The following is a 19711-nucleotide window of genomic DNA, read 5'->3' as shown; positions in this document are numbered from 1 at the left end:
GCTGAAAATGTCCAACCCAGTTTTTTTTTCACGCCAGATCAGTCCTGTTAAATCATGATCCTCTATATGGGATTTAACATGGGATTTACTCTATTTGGTGAGGAGCATTTTGAGACATTAATGTCTGTATTTCAAATTATTTTGAGAGAGCAATAAATTGATGCAGTTATACAAGTTGTACAACTGTTCATTAGTGACATTTCTTTAATGTAGTCCCATGAAAGGATATACTTACAAATCTGCAGAAATGTGAGGGGTGTACTCACTCACATGTGTAAAGTAGAGTAGAATCCTCCCAAAAGTCACTCAGGCAGGTGAAACTAATCCAAAATGATTCAGCTAACTTAATTTTGGCAGCTTTTGAGGAAGTCTTCAAACAAATACAACAACCTCACACCAAATCAGCAAAACTACATTTTAAAAACCCAACATTTTGCAAAGGATTAGTTTGGCTAATTTGGTTATAGGTCAACTGTTGATTAATTGATAGGTTTGTACATCTATGTCAAGAGTTCCATAAAAGCAGCCAGTTTAAAATATGTTCTAGCTTTATTTTCATCTGTCTTTGATAAAGGTTATTTAGCAACCGTCTCTTCAATATCTGTAGGCTAATGTTTTTTCCTCACAAACTTTGACATGTACATTTTTCACATTTTATTGAACCTCAACCATGGTGGTAAGCTTGTATTGCAGTTGTCATTTAAAACATAACACAAACTATATACAAATGTGAAAAGAAACAGGGTGGGGAAAGGGCTTACAACAACACTTTTTACACACAACAACAAACTTAAAGAAACCCAATCGCCACGCACGCCCATGTGTTGTTCTTATTTCATAATCACGGCACAACAAAGATAAGAACACGTTGAGCATTAAAAAAGGACAAGGTATACAGTATTACTTTACAAAAGACACACATATTTACAAAGACAGTTTTCTGTCAAAGATTTTGTCTCTGAACTAGTTAATGTCATTGGAGCTCATACTCTGCCAGGTGACAGTTTTAACCCATTGATGCCGGATGCTGCAGAGCACAACATTTACCCTACCGCTGGGAACTGCATGATGCAGCTTTAGTCTCATGAAATTTGAGATATTTAAAATAAAAAAATGCTAGTATGTTAGAGCTGAGATGAGGGTTCTAGCTTTTAAATACATAGTATTTCATGTGCTTCTCAGCTATTTAGGAGATATTTAGGTTTTTATAGGCTGACAATCTTTACCCAAAAATGGCTTTGGCAATTGACAGGCATTTTTTGCAGGCGTTTTAGGCATCAAAAGATTAAAAGTGATCTACAAGTTTGTATTGAAAGCTATAACCACAGATTATATATTTCATTCCTGAGATGGAAGTTGCTGAGCACAATCTGAAAGACAAATGAAAGTACAATGTCAAATGACAGCTTAAAAGACTTCCTGTAAAAAAGAAACCACTAAAGACCACAACTAAGATTTGTTCCACAGTTTGAAAGATATATCCATCTTAATAAAATATTAACATCATAAACAGAAGGGTGACCAAACATACAACAGGTCTTCTAAAATAATATTTAAAAAAATACAATGTCACCATGCTATCTTCTGGCCACACTCTCTTGCAGCAGGACATTTCATGAAGGAAAAGAAATGATTGTGAAAGAACCCTGTAAAAAAACAATTAGCAAAATACCTCACACCGAGACAGTTACACTTGCTAACAGGAAATCCATGGGGGCGAGATATCATTGAAAGAGAAAAAGACAGACAGAGAATAACAAAAACAACAGGTAGGCTACACAGGTGGTGGCATAGAAAGTGCCTCGTCAATACTGCTGCAGACCTGGGCCATCCTTATACTCTGTACAAAATTGAAGGTTCCTCAAAGGCAGTTTAAAGCGACACTGTATAATCTCTGGAAATAAGATTATTGTACAGTGCTATTTCAGTTAAATAATTGAGTTCGACCTTTTTTCCTGATCTTTCAGCCGTTCTCAACATAGTCCGTTGATGCTACTTCTAGTTACAAGCTAACAATTATCACTGTATCTTATGGGTGCAGCTAACCGCTAGCTGGACCCAGAAGATTCAATGATATACGTTAGCTTGGAGGTAAAATTTGCACTGCTGGAAGTACAGGAATTAGGGTATATACTCAATTATTTAACTGAAGGGGAGGTGTAAAATGAGCCCATTTCCAAGAAAATGGTACAGTATGGCTTTAATTTCCACAGAGGTGTTGGAGGTCAGATGGGCTTGGTGGTGCTGTTGTACACCAGCTTCTCCGTGTCCTCCAGTGTGACGACCTGCTTGCCGTTCATGCCGACGCGCTGGTGCTGCGGTGCCTTCTTCTTCTTGCCACACAGGCAGCAGTAGGCCAACACCGCCAACACTACTAGGATAGCCACGCCCAGCACAATCGCAATGATCAGAGGGCCTGGAACAAGGAGGGAAAATAGCAGCCAGCAGTGTTAAAAGTAAAAGTAACAAGTTCGACAGGCGGACAAAGATGTGTCAGTCTGTGCACTCTGCTGCCTTGTGGACACAGGAGGGAATTACAATTTAAAGAATGTGTTTCAGACAGACAGACGGACATAGCCTCTTATAGAGATGCCAGGACGTATCTTAAAAGTTAAAAAAGAAACAGTTTTCTTCCAACACAGATACACAAGTTATCCGAGTAACCAGTAGACTGGTGTAATTGTTTTACAAGCAACTGACTGCACAGGTTGGATCAAGTTTGTGGTGGGTCCTTGTTAATTTTTTTGTGGTTTTCAGTAACAACACAGTCCATCTACGCATCTTATTAGGTACAATGGAGTAAATGGTGTAACAGTTATGCAACATCATGTGCTACTGTTGTCCTTACACCATGAATACACTTTTACTTTTCACACCCCTGAAAAATAACAACTGGTTAAATGGACTCCAACAGATTAGATTAGATTTTGCATGGACATAAAAATGTCATACTCTGTTGAAGAGGGGTCAAAGAGATGTACAATTGAATGGTGCGGCATATGACACAAAAACAGCAACAACCAGGCAAATTTACCTTTGTCATCACCTTCCGCTAGCTGATCAAATTTTCCTCTTGGGGCAAAGACATCATTACCTGTTCAAGACGCAAATGTTAATTAGGATATGCCGATAAGAAAATATACAGTTTTTAATGCAGATTAGATCACAAGCACGTCAACTGGGCATAAATGTATTATAAGAAAGCCTCAAGTAATATGATTTTCAGGACTTGACTAGCGAAACATACCTCAGGGCATATCACAAACCATTACAACTTTTTTAAAAGCCTTGTTTCTGAGTCAAAATGCATCCATGCATGTGAAAAAAAAAGACTAAACGCAGACTGCCTCAGGACCTCTATTTTGCCTACCCTCTTCCTTTGAAGAGCGCTACGCACATTGTTTGAGAACACTCACTCATCTCTACTAATTTGTATTGTCATGATGTGGAAAGAATGACTTAGGTCATTGCACTGGCTAACAGTGAGATTTAGAATTGAGTTTAAAACTCTTCTGAAAGTTTATAAGTCACTAAATGGCTTAGGCCCGAAATATATTGTAAATAAGCTTGAGCAATGTCATCCTAGATATTGCAGATCTTCAGAATCTCCTCTACTGGTTGTGCCTAGGGCCAAGTCTAGATAGGGTGAAATGGCATCTAGTCATTATGCTGCAAAATGCTGGAACCAACTTACTGTCCAAATTACAACTGTATCTGTGGCTTTATTCTCATCTGCCTTTGGTGATAGTTTTCATTATCTACTAATACTATCGATAACACAATATAGTTCCTTTTTCGTCTCTTTTCTCTTTCTCTACTCTTTAACACATTGAATGACAACTATGTATGATTATGTAGAAGTCATTTTGATTGATTGATTGATTGATTGATTGAAAAGTTGTACCCACTTGTTACTCCACTGCACACCGCCAGGCATTGGCCGTCACTTTCAAAGTTGTTTTCGTTCCCCTTGCAGCCGCCGTAGTTGAAGCGAGAGCAGGTCTTATCGTACGGGTCATAGAACCATCTGGTCATGCTCGCCCGGCACGGCCCAGTAACGGGGGGCTCAACACAACGTGCTGTGAGGGAGAAAAGAAAAGGGAGAAAGTGAGAGGTAACAACCGTTTCCCAATGTCTACATTACATTACATTACATTAGCATTTAGCAGACGCCTTTGTTCAAAGCGACTAACAAGGAGCAATTTAAACAAGAACAGGGTAAGGCACAGTGTACAGTTGCAACACTGATAGCATTGTCCTACACAGAGAAAAGAAGAGGACGATGCATTAAAAAGTAGCAGAAAGTAAACCAAGACATCAAGGTGCAGTGTGCAGTTGCAACACTGACAGCATTGTCCAACACAAGGTAACAGAAGCAACATTAAATAATAAGAAGGTAAGGCATATTGGATTATAAGCAACACAAGGATGAAGCAAAAATGTCTAGTGTGCGTCCTTTGAAGTGTATCAGCCTTCGTAATCACGCCCAGTGATTGGATACTCTTTGGTGATCTCTGCGGAGTAGCCAATCACTGGGGCGTGACTAATAAGGCTGACACACTTTCAAGGCTCATACACTTGACATTGGGAATTAGTGAACGTATTGTCTACAGGTGATCGCCATTTGCCAACAGGACGAACAACACCACGACGCCAAAGGCAAAGCAGGTTTTGTTTCATCCTGAAGGGAAATATTTCCGATAGTCAAATGCAGTCATGCAAGCATATTGAAATAGGGAAAATTTGGCACTTCTATCTTTAGCCGTGTTTGATACTGGCCACCACGCTGAGCTAGCTAAATGGTAACAAAGCAACTTAGTGCTCCAGTCTTGGTGCAGGCACACACAAAAACTAGTTTGAGTGGCGTCAACTCATCTCAGGTCAAGAGAAAAACATTATTAGTAATAACTACTTGTACGAATGAACTACTTTAAACTCATTGTAGGACAACCCCTGACTGTGCACGGTCCCAAAACATTTTTAAAAGATGACAAAGGAGAGAATGAAAGAAGGGGTGATGAAAAAGATGTACATTTCTTTTTCAGACTCACCTTTCTTCTCATCCACTGGAATCTCAAGAAGCCTCTTCAGTCCTTTGCTCACTAAGGGAAAATTAAGATCATGTTTAATATGTTTTTCCTCCAATTGTTAACATCAGATTTGTATGTGTACAGTTGTGCTCATATGTTTACATACCCCAGCAGAATAAACGCTTTCTTCGCGATTTCTCACAAAATATGAAGGATTACACAAAACCTTTTTTTTCACTCATTGCTAGTGACTAGCTTAAGATATTTATTAGCAATATTTTGTGTTTGCTCTTTCAAAAGCATGATCACAACCCAAACTACCCAAATGACCCTGTTCAAAAGTTTACATACCCTAGTTTCTAATGCTGAATATGGCCCTGTTTAACATCAGGGACCGCTCTAAATTGTTTGTGGTAGTTGTGGATAAGGCTCTTAATGTTCTCAGATGACAAAACAGCACATTCTTCCTGGCAGAATGGTTATTTCCTATAATATTTTTGGGTGTCTTGCTGGAACCTCACATTTGAGGTTTCCCCTGAATGGCGCAATGATGTTGAGATCAGGAGAGTGAGACGGTCGCTCAAAAACTTCATTTTATTCTTTCTGAAGCTAGTGACGGGTTGATTTGGCTTTCTGTGTTGAAATATTGTCATGTTGGTATGTCCAAACAATGGACCATGTGCAGTTTCAAGGCTGATGTGTGTCAAGTTTCCTCCAGTATTTTTCACAGGGCAATGTATTCATCATTCTGCGAGTATGGATCAAAAGTATAATGCATTTGTAACTCAAATGTCCCCATGAAATCAGTGGTCCATGACCATGTTTCACAGAAGGGTATGGTGTAACTTTCATCATAGGCTCCATTGACTGTTCTCCAAATGGTACTGTTAATAGTGGCCTAAAAAAGTTCCATATTGATCTCATTTTTCCAAATGACTTTGTCACAGGCATTTTGATGCTTCTCACTGTGCTATTTGGTGTATCATATGCAAAATAACATGTTTGCATTTTTGTGGTAATGGCTTTCTCCTGGCAACCCCCAACAGCCCATCTTTCCTCAAGTGCCTCTTTCCTGTACAGTTTAAAACATTTTTTCATGTTGTCCTATATTTCACCTGAAGTTATTTTTTGGTTGTCCTATGCCTCCTGAACAATTTCCCTTGCAATGATCATTGCAATGCAATGATTCCCTTGCCCATTGGCTTGATTCCAACCAAACTCCTCATATTGCATTTCTGAATTGAAATTCCAACGGTGCCAACATGACAATATTTCGACACAGAAAGCCAAATCAACCCGTCATTAGCTTCAGAAAGAATAAAATGAAGGTTTTTGAGCGACCATCTCACTCTCCTGATCTCAACATCATTGAGCCACTCAGGGGAAACCTCAAATGTGAGGTTCCAGCAAGACACCCAAAGATATTATAGGAAACAACCATTCTGCCAGGAAGAATGTGCTGTTTTGTCATCTGAGAACATTAAGAGCCTTATCCACAACTACCACAAACAATTTAGAGTAGTCCCTGATGTTAAACAGGGCCATATTCAGCATCAGAAACTAGGGTATGTAAACTTTTGAACAGGGTCATTTGGGTAGTTTGGGTTGTGATCATGCTTTTGAAAGAGTAAACACAGAATATTGCTAATAAATATCTTAAGCCAGTCACTAGCCATGAGTGAAAAAAAAGGTTTTGTGTAATCCTTCATATTTTGTGAGAAATCGCAGAGAAAGCGTTTATTCGACTGGGGTATGTAAACATATGAGCACCACTGTATATGTACCGTACTCACATTCGGTGCAGGACGCCTCATCTGAACCGTCGCTGCACTGGGGCGTCTTGTCACACTCTAGCCCTGGATTCAGGCAACACCCATTGGTGCAGGTGAACTCATCAGCTTTGCATGGTTCCCCACATCTCTCAGCTGAAAACACACATTTACACCATCATTTAAGCATGACCAACACACACACACACACATACAAATGTGCATAGTGAGTGAGTACAGTATGTAGGAAAGGGTTCCATGTAATTGGTCCGACAGCCCATGAGTCAGACATACCATTAGTCCGACAACTGACTTGGTGCCGGTCTTAAAAAAAGAGACTCACTACTCTGACATCCCATTAGTCCGACGACATTATGTCTGGCTTTAAACCAGAGGAAACAAGCAAACTGCCTGGTCCCTGTCACCCCCCCCCCCCCCCCCCCCCCACCCCCCCTTCTCACGGTCTCGCTAATTTATTTACCATCACAAACTGTGTATTCATGAACATTTGTGGTATTTGAACTGTCAGAGCAGTGAGCAAACACATGCACACACAGATACAAACTCGCTTTAGAACACATTCATCTACAGCATCGGCCATTGCCAAAAGTCAGGGCAGCCACTGAAGCGATGCGTGCTCCTGCCGAGTGGCAGAGGGAATGTGGAGATATTTTGAGTCGTGTTTATTATTATTATTATCATCATCATCATTATGAACTATGGGACCTGGGATATACAGTATACATGTGCATGGGCAATGATATGCTTGTATGTGTTTGCTGTATTCTTCTTCTTGTTAGGCCAGGTAAACTGGCATTTTTGTTTACGATGGTCCAGACAGAATTACAATTACAAACCAATCGTGTGTATTCAACGTTAAGTGAACAGTTGAACAAAGTGAACAGTGCTCTCCCCCATCCTCCATGACTGAGGTACCCTGAGCATGGTACCGTCCCGACGCACTGCTCCCTTTCGGGTGCCATTGGAGGCTGTCCCCTTGCACAGGGCAGTGTGCAGTGCTCACTTGCTTGCTGTGTTACAATGACAATGGGAGTTGGGAGTTTGCCAGGTGGGCTTTCACTTTCACTTGAACTTGACTCACCCTCAGAGACGGACGGAGTCACTCTCCTGCCTGATCCCACAGGGCCTCCTTCAGGTGGCATGACTAGACAAGACAAAACAGGTTTCATTTTCATTTAGGATACCCCCCAAAACATAACATTCAACTCACTTACAACATGCATTATAGGCTTGAGTGTAAAGTCTTGTTTAGGAATGTATACGTGGGTTCACAGTGTTTGTAAACACGATGTTGTGAGGAGGGGTAAGACACTGGCAGCCAACCATGAGAGCGAATTTTCTGACCGACAACGGTTTCCAACAATCAGAGGTTGAGTTGTGTGCAGCTAGTTTCACGCAGCCAGGAGAAAACAAAAATATAGAAACCATGTATACATGCCAAAGACATTCCAGATTACAAGAAATCCCAAAAGGATGCATTATCTCTTTTTCTTTTCCATCCCACTGTATAGCGGTCGCTCTGCTATCCATACCTGACACCCCGTCACATGCGACCTGGCAGTCGGCCTTGGTGAGGTAGTTGTTGAAGTTCTCCCTGCACCCCCCAAACAGGAACTCCTCACACTGCTCCGAGATGCCATTGTAGTGCCAGCGTGGGAAAGAGCCGCGGCACGGCCCAATCTTCTTGGGGACCAAGCAGTGGTCTGAAATACGACAAACACAATACAATACAGAACAGTGTTTCCCACAGACCAAGTAACACGGTGTGGTGCTGTGATAAACAACACAAAATGTACACGCCTATCCTGTATCTGCATATCCTGCAGCGAGTATACTCCAGTAATTACTTGACCTGATTTTCCCATGAGGGGATCTACTCTACATCTACATCTACATCTACATGAGGGGAGTGTTTTTGATGAGTATTACTATAATTTGACATTTGCTTTGAAATGACTGGTCATTTTTGGGGTTGTTATGTCCATGCCCAAAATATCCCTGAAAAGGCCAAAGGTTCTAGTACAGTCATTTCATTCTTCAGATTTCACACACTCAAAATATAAAACTATACCACGTATTTCTCACAATGATTCTTCAATAAAAGTTTTTTTTTTCCAAATCTCAGAGACAGGACATATTGACAAAGCATTTCCTTTGGTAACACATATGAAAATGCCTAACCAGAGATAGCACCGTCACCAGAGAGTGCTCATCAACGGTATCAGTGATTTGTGAAACTGTTAAACCTGAAGAACCAGTTCCCAAGCAGGGAAGGAGAGAGGGAAGAAGGAGTTGATGAACAAAAACCTGCCTTGCTTCACCTACCGGAAAAAAAGAAAACACATCCACAACCAAAATCATCCATTATCCAAACTCCAATCCTCCCTTGTGCTTGTGGCCTTGTGATGATGATGTTTCAAGACGCCATTGACAACAGAAGTTTAATAAAATATCTCACAAAAGCCCAATTCGTTTTCTGATTTGCAATCGGGATGTTGAATGGGCAAATGTACCGGTTGAGGACATGAGTTAAGATAATGGAATGTACCCAAAGGGACATCGCCTACGTAGGTTCCCGTTTCCCGTGGCTACGTAGGTTCCCGTTTCATCTACTTGTCCAATCATGATAACCAACCACCAAATCAGATGCCTCTGAAAGATATTAGCTAACCGCGACCCATCTTGAACACACGTTCTGAACGAGGCACTTCAAAAGGGCTTTAGTAAGGTCAAGAACCATGAGGGTGAGATAGAATATTGTGTTTGATGTTGGCCATAACTAGATGTTTTGAGAACTCCTTTTGCAATATAACATACCCGACAAGTACCAAGTCTGTCATTTCTGATACTTTCCAGGCTACAACGACTTATAATTACAAAAGCATCAAATGACAAGATAAGATACAACATTATTGTCGGTTACATATGAAACCGTGGCGTGGCTTCAGTCATTCTCACAGACAATTCTCATTAAACAAAAACATGACAAAACAAGACACAACAAGACAAGACATGTTGATATGTTGAGGCTGGATAACTGGTTATATATCTTGTGATGAGTAGGGCTACAGCTGAGGGGATGAATGATTTCTTATGTACAACCCCTGGCAAAAAGTAGGGAATCACCTGTTGTGGAGGATGTTCACTCAGTCGTTTTAATTTCATAGAAAAAAGGCGAATCACAGACACGGCACAAAACTGAAGTCATTTCAAAGGGCAACTGTCTGGCTTTAAAAGGTACACTGTGCAGGAAAATGGTCAAAAAAGGTACTGCAACTACGCTGCTCATTGAAAATGGGTTGCCTATTGCCAAATTTGATCTTTTCATGCAAGTTTACTAAGTAATAAACTAATATTTTCTAGTATGGCACAAGTACAGGCATTTTTGCTGCTAAAAATGGCTATTTCTGGAAATTCAAAATGGCGGATCATGGAGAAGCTCCCCCTTTTCATATACCAGTAAGAAAAGTTCAATTTTTCCAGTCATAATGAATACTTTGAATTTGATGGTGGTGGTAAGTATTCATGAAAAAGGTAACATTAGTGAATGGATGGCATGGATTCTGGAAATAAACAACTAAAAAAACTCACACAGTGTACCTTTAAGAAACACTAAGAGAGGTCACAATGAACTATTTTGTTGGTAGGTACTTAGGCAATAATCTCTTTTTTAGATTACACAGATAAAAAAAAATGGAATCTCTCAACTGTAAAAAAAAAAAAACAAACAAACAAAAAAAAACAACAACAAAAAAACTGTTGTAAGACCTCTGGGTTTTAGAACAACTCGCTGATGCATGGCATTAATGATAGAAATGCTACCGTAATTTTGCTCCAAATTTATCTGTGCTTAATTTCATCTCTGCTTCATTTTCTGATGTTATGTAATATGTGTGTTTTGAAGTGATTCATCACATTATTTTCTGTAGGCGACAACACTTTTGTCTTGCCAAAATCTGCCCTTACCATGTTCATTAAATGATAAATCTGTCTTCAGAGCAACATATTTATTTTTGTACATAAAACCTTATTTGGGAGGGTGGTAGCTTTCAAATGAGTAACTTCTGAAGCCAAATGATAAATTGAAAGTCAGGTTATTAGCTGTTGTTCCCACAACAAGGATAGGCAATACAACTTTTGACAAGGGCTGTACTCTCCATAGAGTCCAAAACTGTTACGGGTCTTGAATATTTAAACCATGTAAATTGCCCCTTTGTAGAAATGTCTTGACATAACTTACTGAATATGAATATATGCGTCATTCTACGTTTCCAGTGCGCTTTTGGCAAACGCAAAACGTCAATTGTCAGTATTTTTTTCAAATAAATGACATAGATGTTTCCATAGTGTATATATTTAAGTTTCCAAACAAACAAATTGGCAAGCTAAATCTTAAATCATTTGATAAATACTCTAATGAAAGCGAACATTTGCTTGATTATTTATTTAATGCCATGTCTTCACTTTCGGTATTATATGAAAGATAAATGTGTGGTAATGTCCAAAACATCATTGGATGCAGTTAATAGTGAGTGGAATTGGCAAATAAAATCCATGGACTTAAAAGCGCAGGCGATTTGTAGAATGACCCATATACTCTTACTTCTCCTTGCTTGTGTATTTCTATCCATCTCCATAGAGCCACTGATTGAGAACTTACAAGAGGTTTTCAGTGTGGATAAGATCAGAAGACTGAGATGGTCAATCATGAGTCGCTGCCTCTTGAAACATTCGGGACGTAAGAAGGATGTGCTGAACCTTGCAGTGTGAGATGGAGCATTACAGTGGTGCTCATATGTTTACATACCCCAGCAGTATGCTTTCTTGGCGATTTCTCACAAAATATGAAGGATTACACAAAACTTTTTTTCCCCTCATTGCTAGTGACTGGCTTGAGACATTTATTAGCAATCTTCTGTGTATACTCTTTCAAAAGCATGATCTCAACCCAAACTACCCAAATGACCCTGTTCAAAAGTTTACATACCCTAGTTTCTGATGCTGAATATGGCCCTGTTTAACATCAGGGACTGCTCTTAATTGTTTGTGGTAGTTGTGGATAAGGCTCTTAATTTTCTCAGCTGACAAAACAGCACATTCGTCCTGGCAGAATGGTTGTTTCCTATAATATCTTTGGGTGTCTTGCTGGAACCTCACATTGGAGGTTTCCCCTGAGTGGCTCAATGATGTTGAGATCAGGAGAGTGAGACGGTCGCTCAAAAACCTCATTTAATTCTTTCTGAAGCTAATGACGGGTTGATCTGGCTTTCTCTATTGAAATATTGTCATGTTGGCATGTCCAAACAATGGACCATGTCCAGTTTCAAGACTGATGAGTGTCAAGTTTCCTCCAGTATTTTTCACAGGGCAATGTATTCATCATTCTGTGAGTGTGGACCAACAGTGTAGTGCATTTGTAACTCATATGTCCCCATGACATCAGTGGTCCATGACCATGTTTCACAGAAGGGATGGTGTAACTTTCATCATAGGCTCTGTTGACTGTTCTCCAAATGGTACTGTTAATAGTGGCTGAAAAAAGTTCCATATTGATCTCATTTTTCCAAATGACTTTGTCAAAGGCATTCTGATGCTTCTCACTATGCTATTTGGTGTATCATATGCAAAATAACATATTTGCATTTTTGTAGTAATGGCTTTCTCCTGGCAACCCCCAACAGCTCATCTTTCCTCAAGTGCCTCTTTGCTGTACACTTTAAAACCTTGTATACCTTGTCCTATATTTCACCTGAAGTTATTTTTTGGTTGTCCTATGCCTCCTTAACAATTTCCCTTGCAATGATCATTGCAATTCAATGATTCCCTTTCCCAATGGATTGATTCCATCCAAACCCCTCATATTGCATTTCTGAATTGAAATTCCAACAGGGCCAACAGGACAATATTTCGACACAGAAAGCCAAATCAACCCGTCAAAGAATAAAATGAAGGTTTTTGAGCGACCATCTCACTCTCCTGATCTCAACATCATTGAGCCACTCAGGGGAAACCTCAAATGCGAGGTTCCAGCAAGACACCCAAAGATATTATAGGGAATGTGCTGTTTTGTCATCTGAGAAAATTAAGAGCCTAATCCACAACTACCAAGCATCAGAAACTAGGGTATGTAAACTTTTGAACAGGGTCATTTGGGTAGTTTGGGTTGTGATCATGCTTTCGAAAGAGTAAACACAGAAGATTGCTAATAAATGTCTTAAGCCAGTCACTAGCAATGAGTGAAAAAAATGTTTTGTGTAATCCTTCATATTTTGTGAGAAATCGCAGAGAAAGCGTATATTCTGCTGGGGTATGTAAACATATGAGCACCACTGTATCTAACATGAAAATTAAAAGTTGTTCTTCAATGGGTTTCATTTCCTGTTGAACCAGACCATGAAGTCTACCTCCAGGAATTTCAGATAATTTGCAGAATTCAGCTTCACTCCCACTCCTTTTTTTTTGCAGAAAAAGGGTCCAACTAAGATACTATAATAATTCACTTCCAGATTACCATCAGCAGGGTTCTAAATTAACCCCAGCCAACCGGCCAAATGCTGGTGAAACTTGAGTTTGGCTGGTAGAAAAGACCAACTTTACTAGCCCCTTTGACCCATTAGTGAGTGTGTATTTGGCTTGTAAGCCTGACATCTACGAGCCATTTTGGCTGGTGATGCAAAAAGTTAATTTAGAGCTCTGATCATCAGCAACTCCACCACCACCACCACCCTACTGCCATTTGACACACATATGAGAACAAAGAGGGGGTGAAACTGAATTAAGAAAATAACGTGAACATGTTAGAGATGGACATCAGTGTGTGGTTTGACAAGAAATCAAATACTTTGAAGAACAACTTAATTGTCATGTTAGATAAAGCCCCATCTCCCTCTGCAAGGTTCAGCACATCTTTCTTATTCCCAAAGCGCTTCAAGAGGAGTCTCAGTCTCCTGAAACTTATCCACCAGGGCTTGACATTAACTTTTTGCTCACTTTTAATTCACCAGCCACATTAACTAGTTGTTTTGCTGTCACTAGCCTGGTTTGTTCTTTTGTCTAATGTCAATTAAGTTGTAACAGGAGGAGATATTGAAAGTAAGAACTGATTGTAAGAGGGACCGGTAGAATAGAATCAGAATGTCCTTGCTGACCAATAATGTCCTAATGCAATGCTGATGATGAAAGGGTCACACAGCAATTTGTGGCTTAAAAGGAGGAAGAAATAAGAGAAAGGACACCCAATAAAACATGAGACCAAATAGCACATGGCCAAGTGTCAAGATAAATGCGGACAAAGTCGATTGATCATCAATGACCTGAATAGAGTGGATAATACAATAATAGGATTTATAGCCCAAGCCGCTGCCAAGAATGATTTGAATCAACATGAATTATGTCACCAGCCGACTTCTTGTACCCAGGTTAAAAAGCGTCTGCCAAACGCAATGTAAGGTAATGTAATGTATTGCAATGTAGAGCAGTGGTTCCCAACCTATGGGTCGGGACCCAACCTATGGGTCGCCAAAGATCCACAGTGGGTCGCGAAGCCCTCTTGATTTTAAGGGGTTTCATTTTAAATGCCATACATATACTGTATAGCCCATGTTGAATACATGACAACACATTTATTGAACTAATATATGCATAAAAGCAACAAAATGTACCCGTAAGCGATACATTAAACAGTTATTCTTTTTAAGACTGAAGACAAATTGAGGAATAAAATGATAACTAATGAGTTTTCGCAGGAAACAGAGTATCATGTGACTCCCTCTCGTGCGGGCGCTCGCGTGGTTGGGTCACCAAAGCTTACAATGGTAAAAATATGGGTCCCTGAAGAAAAAGGTTGGGAACCACTGATGTAGAGTCACCCTGAAAAGCTAATTGACTCACGGTTGGACTGCTCCGGCGTGAGGACCAGGATGGTGATCTGGGCAGAGTTGGACTGGCCGATGGAGTCGATGACCGTCAGCTGGAACTTGTACACCCCAGAGGTCAAGTTGGACACCCTCACCTCATCATCAAATGTGGTTTTCTGTTTAGACGGAGAGACAGGCAGACAGAATAAGCATTATACCATCAAGTGAAGAGAAAATGCGAAGTGCTCAGGGAATTGTTGAGAAAAAATCTTGGAGGTGCTCTTTGGTGTTTGGGGAAAAAATCATCTCATCAAAACAGGAGTCCAAGGCACTCTTCTTGTGCAAAAATATTAGGTCACCTTTATTGAAACTTGACTATTAAGTTTAAAAACATGAGGGCAGAGACCCACACGTACCGACGCAAGCCTTCTTCACCCTCATGTTTTTAAACTTAATAGACATGTTTCAATAAAGGCTTTTTAAAACATTTTTGCACAAGAAGAGTGCCTTGGACTCCTTTTTCGATAAGCATTATACCACATCATAAGCATCATATGACTATTGCCATTAGTGACATTCGGTTATGGTTAAGACATGTTTATTTATTATTATTTATGTTATAATGTTTATGAGACTCATCCATGATTGTCACGGCACTTGTTGTGTCATAAATAAACACTCATTGGACACCCTCACCTCATCCACAAAAGCTGGTTTTCTGTTTAGACAGACAGGCAGACAAGACAGACAGAATTCAGTAACATGCGTTTCCATTGAGTGACATTCAGTTATGGTAAAGACAACCCAAGGCTATCAGTCAACTTTTCATGACCACAAAATGTTTATGACACTGTCATTATGATGATGATATTGTCATTTGCAAAGATGGATCTGTCCAATTCAAGCCTTGCTGAAGCATACTCAGATCATCACCAATGCTTGGCCAAATTTCAGATCTAATCCAACACCTGCTCATCCAATGCTAGACACCTGGTGAGGTCTACAAACCAGTGTCTTGCACCTGCTGAGAAATTGAGCAGAGAATAGGTGATTATCTGAGGGAGCTTCAGCAAGGCAAAAATCAGTCAGCTTCATCTTTGCGAAAGGTCTGTTACTGAAGCCACATAAAGTCATCTTGGAATAAAACTTGCTTCCCTCGACTCTGACAAGGTTCCCCAACTCTGAGGGTTCTTCAGCAGAAAGCTGCAAACATGCAGCTTTGTCAATTAGTGTGAGGATTAGGGATGTAAATAAAATCGAAATGTATCGATGTATCAGAAGTATTGGTCGGCGATTTAATCGAATTGCATCGTATCGTGGGGCATTCTTAAGAATCGAATCACTGGCCCCTGTGCAATGCCCTAGCTCCATGACACAATAGTAGTGGAAAAGTAATTGAAAAAAATCGAATCGAACCGAATCGCATCGTATCGTGGGGAATTCTTAAGTATCGAAAAAAATCGAATCCCTGATTTAAGAAATCGATACCGTATCGTATCGTCATGAAAGCTGTGATTTACACCCCTAGTGAGGATGGAGGACCACCAGATTCAATGCTGTAAATGACAATATTTTCATTCGAAATTCGGAGGAAATGTCGTCGGTAGTTTATAGAATGAAACAGCAATGTTTGTTTTACTCAAACACATACCTATGATTGTAATTATCAGGAAAACTGAAAATTTCAAAGTGGTATACACACACACACACACACACACACACACACACACACACACACACACACACACACACACACGATATGGGATGCTGGAATCCTTAGATCAGCTCCGGTCTCTTTATACAAATGTGCATTACCTGGAATGCTTAAACAGATATTCATGTACGTAGGCCTACATGCAGGTTGGAGTTGGAAATGATGCACTAAATGGGCAATATGGCCAAACTAGTTATGCTATTTTCCTCATAATTATGCATGTAGAGTAAGCTACATTACAGTCATGGCGGGTAAGCGGTTAGGGCGTCAGACTTGAAACCCAAAGTTTGCCGGTTGAACTCCCGACCCGCCAGGTTGGTGGGGGGAGTAATTAACCAGTGCTCTCCCCCATCTTCCTCCATGACTGAGGTACCATGAGCATGATACCGTTCTGTCACACTGCTCCCTTGGGGCGCCATCGAGGGCTGTCCCCTTGCACTTGTGAGGCATAAATGCAATTTCGTTGCATGTTGTGTCACAATGACAGTGAGTTGTTGCTTCCCAATGGGGCTTTCACATGACTTCACCTCAATAACAGTAGTTGGGTGGCATGCAGTGTAGGCTACGTTACTTCACCTCAATAACAGTATATTGGTGGCCCGACAGCATGGTCCACTGGTAGCTTGCGATCTCGTGGTCATCGGTGCTCTGGATGCCGTTCAGCGTCACTTCCTCCTGGGGCTGAATGACTCGGTCCTGGCCAGGATTGGCAATTGGGGGTTTGTCATCTTCCTCGGCTGAAATGTAAAGAAAGAAAAAAACACACACACACACACACACACACACACACACACACACACACACACACACACACACACACACACACACACACACACACACACACGGTTCAAGGGCAGAATGACACCTGCCTTCACAAACATTATGATGGGGGTGATGGGGAAATGGAAAAGTTGGGAAAAAAATATCTGTAGGCCTATTTCTAGGTTGATTCATGTCAATTTGAACTGATTCTTGTAGGCCACAGCCTACTGCTTTACGCAAATATTTAACATAAAAGAAAAACAAAGTTTGTTGACTTCCATGAGGGCTTGCGACATCATGCAAACGGTATTTGTGGTTGATGGGCAAGGCAAAGCTATTTTATTTGTAGGGCTAGCGCATTTAAAGCAGTGCATAGTGCGTCACACAGAAACACAGCCCTTATATTTTACGCACATCTTTGCGCACACATGGAAAGATACCTCATAAACTTCACTGCGATAGGGAATACTTTGAGGCATGAAGTGACATCATACAGAGCGCTCATTTTTGCAATAAGAAGGACACAAAACAAATCTAGGGTCTTACGTTGTTCGTGTTCATCCATGTAATTTCCGAAGATTTCTGTTAAAACATAATTATTAAAGCCGTCCTTTCTGACGAAGCGACAGACTTTTTTCTGTTTGTATAAGCAATTGAACAGATAGCAGGACTTGATGGAGCCTTCAGCGTCTCCGTTCTCCATCAACGCCAGGTTGCAGTGTCGGTCTTTACAGCACGAGACGACGCAGTCTTTGGCGACGGTCACCGGAGGAGCAGAGATGAAAGTAGCACCCTCCTTCACCGACTCATCCGCGTCCAGGACGAAATTGGCTTTTCCTGGGGTGAATTTGGTTAAACACTGCTCGCCAAATGACTGGGCTTTGGTGGTCACAGAGAAAATCTCAAAACACACCACCATGGCAAGTAGGCCTGGACTTAACCATTTTATCCGGGGAATTGTCATCCTCCTTCAGCAGAAAGGAGCTCACACACGAAGACCTTGAAAGAAAGCGAACACAACTTAGTAGGCTGCGGCATTTTAACATTGCCCAACCACAACTTCTCAACCCCAATACAACTTAATAGGCTGTTCTGGTGTTTTTTCCCCGTGTAAACCAATAGCCAGATCTATAAAATGCATTCTATTTACGAGAAGTTAGCCTAATGCTGCCACAGAGGCCTCTTTCCTAAAGTGCTAACCTACCTGAATGTAGATTAGTCCACGGGAAATGGTAGGCGATACTTTAATGTGAAAAAGTTAGGCTACTTACCAGCCTTTATCAAGCTTCTTTCCTCTCAAATGTGCTATCTGTTGATGGAATCCGTTTAAGATGCCTGTGTAGTTCTAGTGTAATCCTCTGGAAAAGTACATCGACCAAGACAACGTTCTTGTGTACAGGTGTGTCCGGATACCTGTGATATCCAGGAAATGAGATAGGATCAGACCACGCCCACTCCGTCTAGCAAATCTATGGCTGCATTCCAATACGCGGACTCCCGTCCTCCTCTGTTCACTTGCCTGCTTGTGACCTCATATCATGGTGATGTCACTGATGACAGAGAATTAATTCAATAACTTGCAAAAACACAATTCTATTGTCATTCTCATTTGCAATCGGGATGGTGATAAATAAAAAAAACAGTCCCCCTAAAGTTGTTATGGCTAGGCTGGCAGCTGGGAAACTTTGTTTTCTCCATGGAGGCGGGGCCCGGAGACGGCAGAGGCCACAAGTATAAGTGGAGGACGGGAGTGTGCATATTGGAAATTACTCTGAGTAGAGTACTTTCATCAATCCTGAGGGAAATTAGCTTAGGCCTACATAAATAGGCTACACAAATAGAAACATTGGCTACACAAAGATGTAATACACATTATTGCAAGAAGGACATGGATGCATAGAACCCATACACATGTCTGTGATAACACAGCACACACACTATTGACTTGTATGTTTAATAAACGTTTTATAGTTTTCTTATAGTTAATTTCAAATTAAAATTTAGCAAATACAATGAACCAAAAACATTTGCCGCTTGGAATAGGACAGGAGGGGGTCACAAACACATTGGAAGGTAGCCTAGGTCCAAAAGGGATTTCTACCAGTAGAACCAGAGACGTTCTAAATGCAATTTAGAATAGAGAATCTTTGGTAGAACCACAGCCAGAGAGAGTAGAGAGAGAGAGGTTCCATTGGCCCATTGTTTCCTGGTTCTATTATGGCCCCACTTAGGCAGACCTAGGCAGACCTAAGGACTGTTCTATTCATTGTAGGAGCATTATGACACGGCCCTTTAGGCAGACCGGAACCTGGTCGCGTTAGGTGCCCATAGAAACCTATTATGTTGGCATATCTCTATACTTAAAGAATCTCTGCCACAGCTGTAACCATATGGAGGGCAGTCAAGGGTAAGCGGTTAGGGCGTCAGACACACACCTGTATCCCAAAGGTTGCCGGTTCGACTGCCAAGTTGGTGGGAGGAGTAATTAGTAAGTGTAGAATTCTTGCACACCTCCTTGGTCAGGTGCGTAGGAGTGGAACCACTGGGTCACCAACGTTA

At 40.8% G+C, this 19711-nt stretch overlaps 1 protein-coding gene across 1 annotated transcript; it reads right to left on the bottom strand.

The window, feature by feature from the left end:
- Nucleotides 1–639: 639 nt before the first annotated feature.
- spint1a (serine peptidase inhibitor, Kunitz type 1 a) lies at nt 640–18655 on the bottom strand. Its single transcript, XM_063183463.1, has 11 exons — nt 18424–18655; nt 17699–18151; nt 16967–17127; nt 14711–14852; nt 8353–8523; nt 7902–7964; nt 6824–6955; nt 5052–5102; nt 3909–4079; nt 3035–3094; nt 640–2416 (listed from the first exon to the last, which is right to left on the bottom strand). The coding sequence occupies exons 2-11, from the start codon at nt 18114–18116 to the stop codon at nt 2226–2228; spliced, it is 1560 nt and encodes a 519-aa protein (XP_063039533.1). The 5' UTR covers nt 18117–18151; nt 18424–18655; the 3' UTR covers nt 640–2225.
- Between the last annotated feature and the right edge of the window lie 1056 nt (nt 18656–19711).

This window comes from Engraulis encrasicolus, chromosome 19 (genome assembly GCF_034702125.1).
Source record: "Engraulis encrasicolus isolate BLACKSEA-1 chromosome 19, IST_EnEncr_1.0, whole genome shotgun sequence".
Classification (NCBI taxonomy): domain Eukaryota; kingdom Metazoa; phylum Chordata; class Actinopteri; order Clupeiformes; family Engraulidae; genus Engraulis; species Engraulis encrasicolus.
This window is presented reverse-complemented; position numbering and strand designations above follow the sequence as displayed.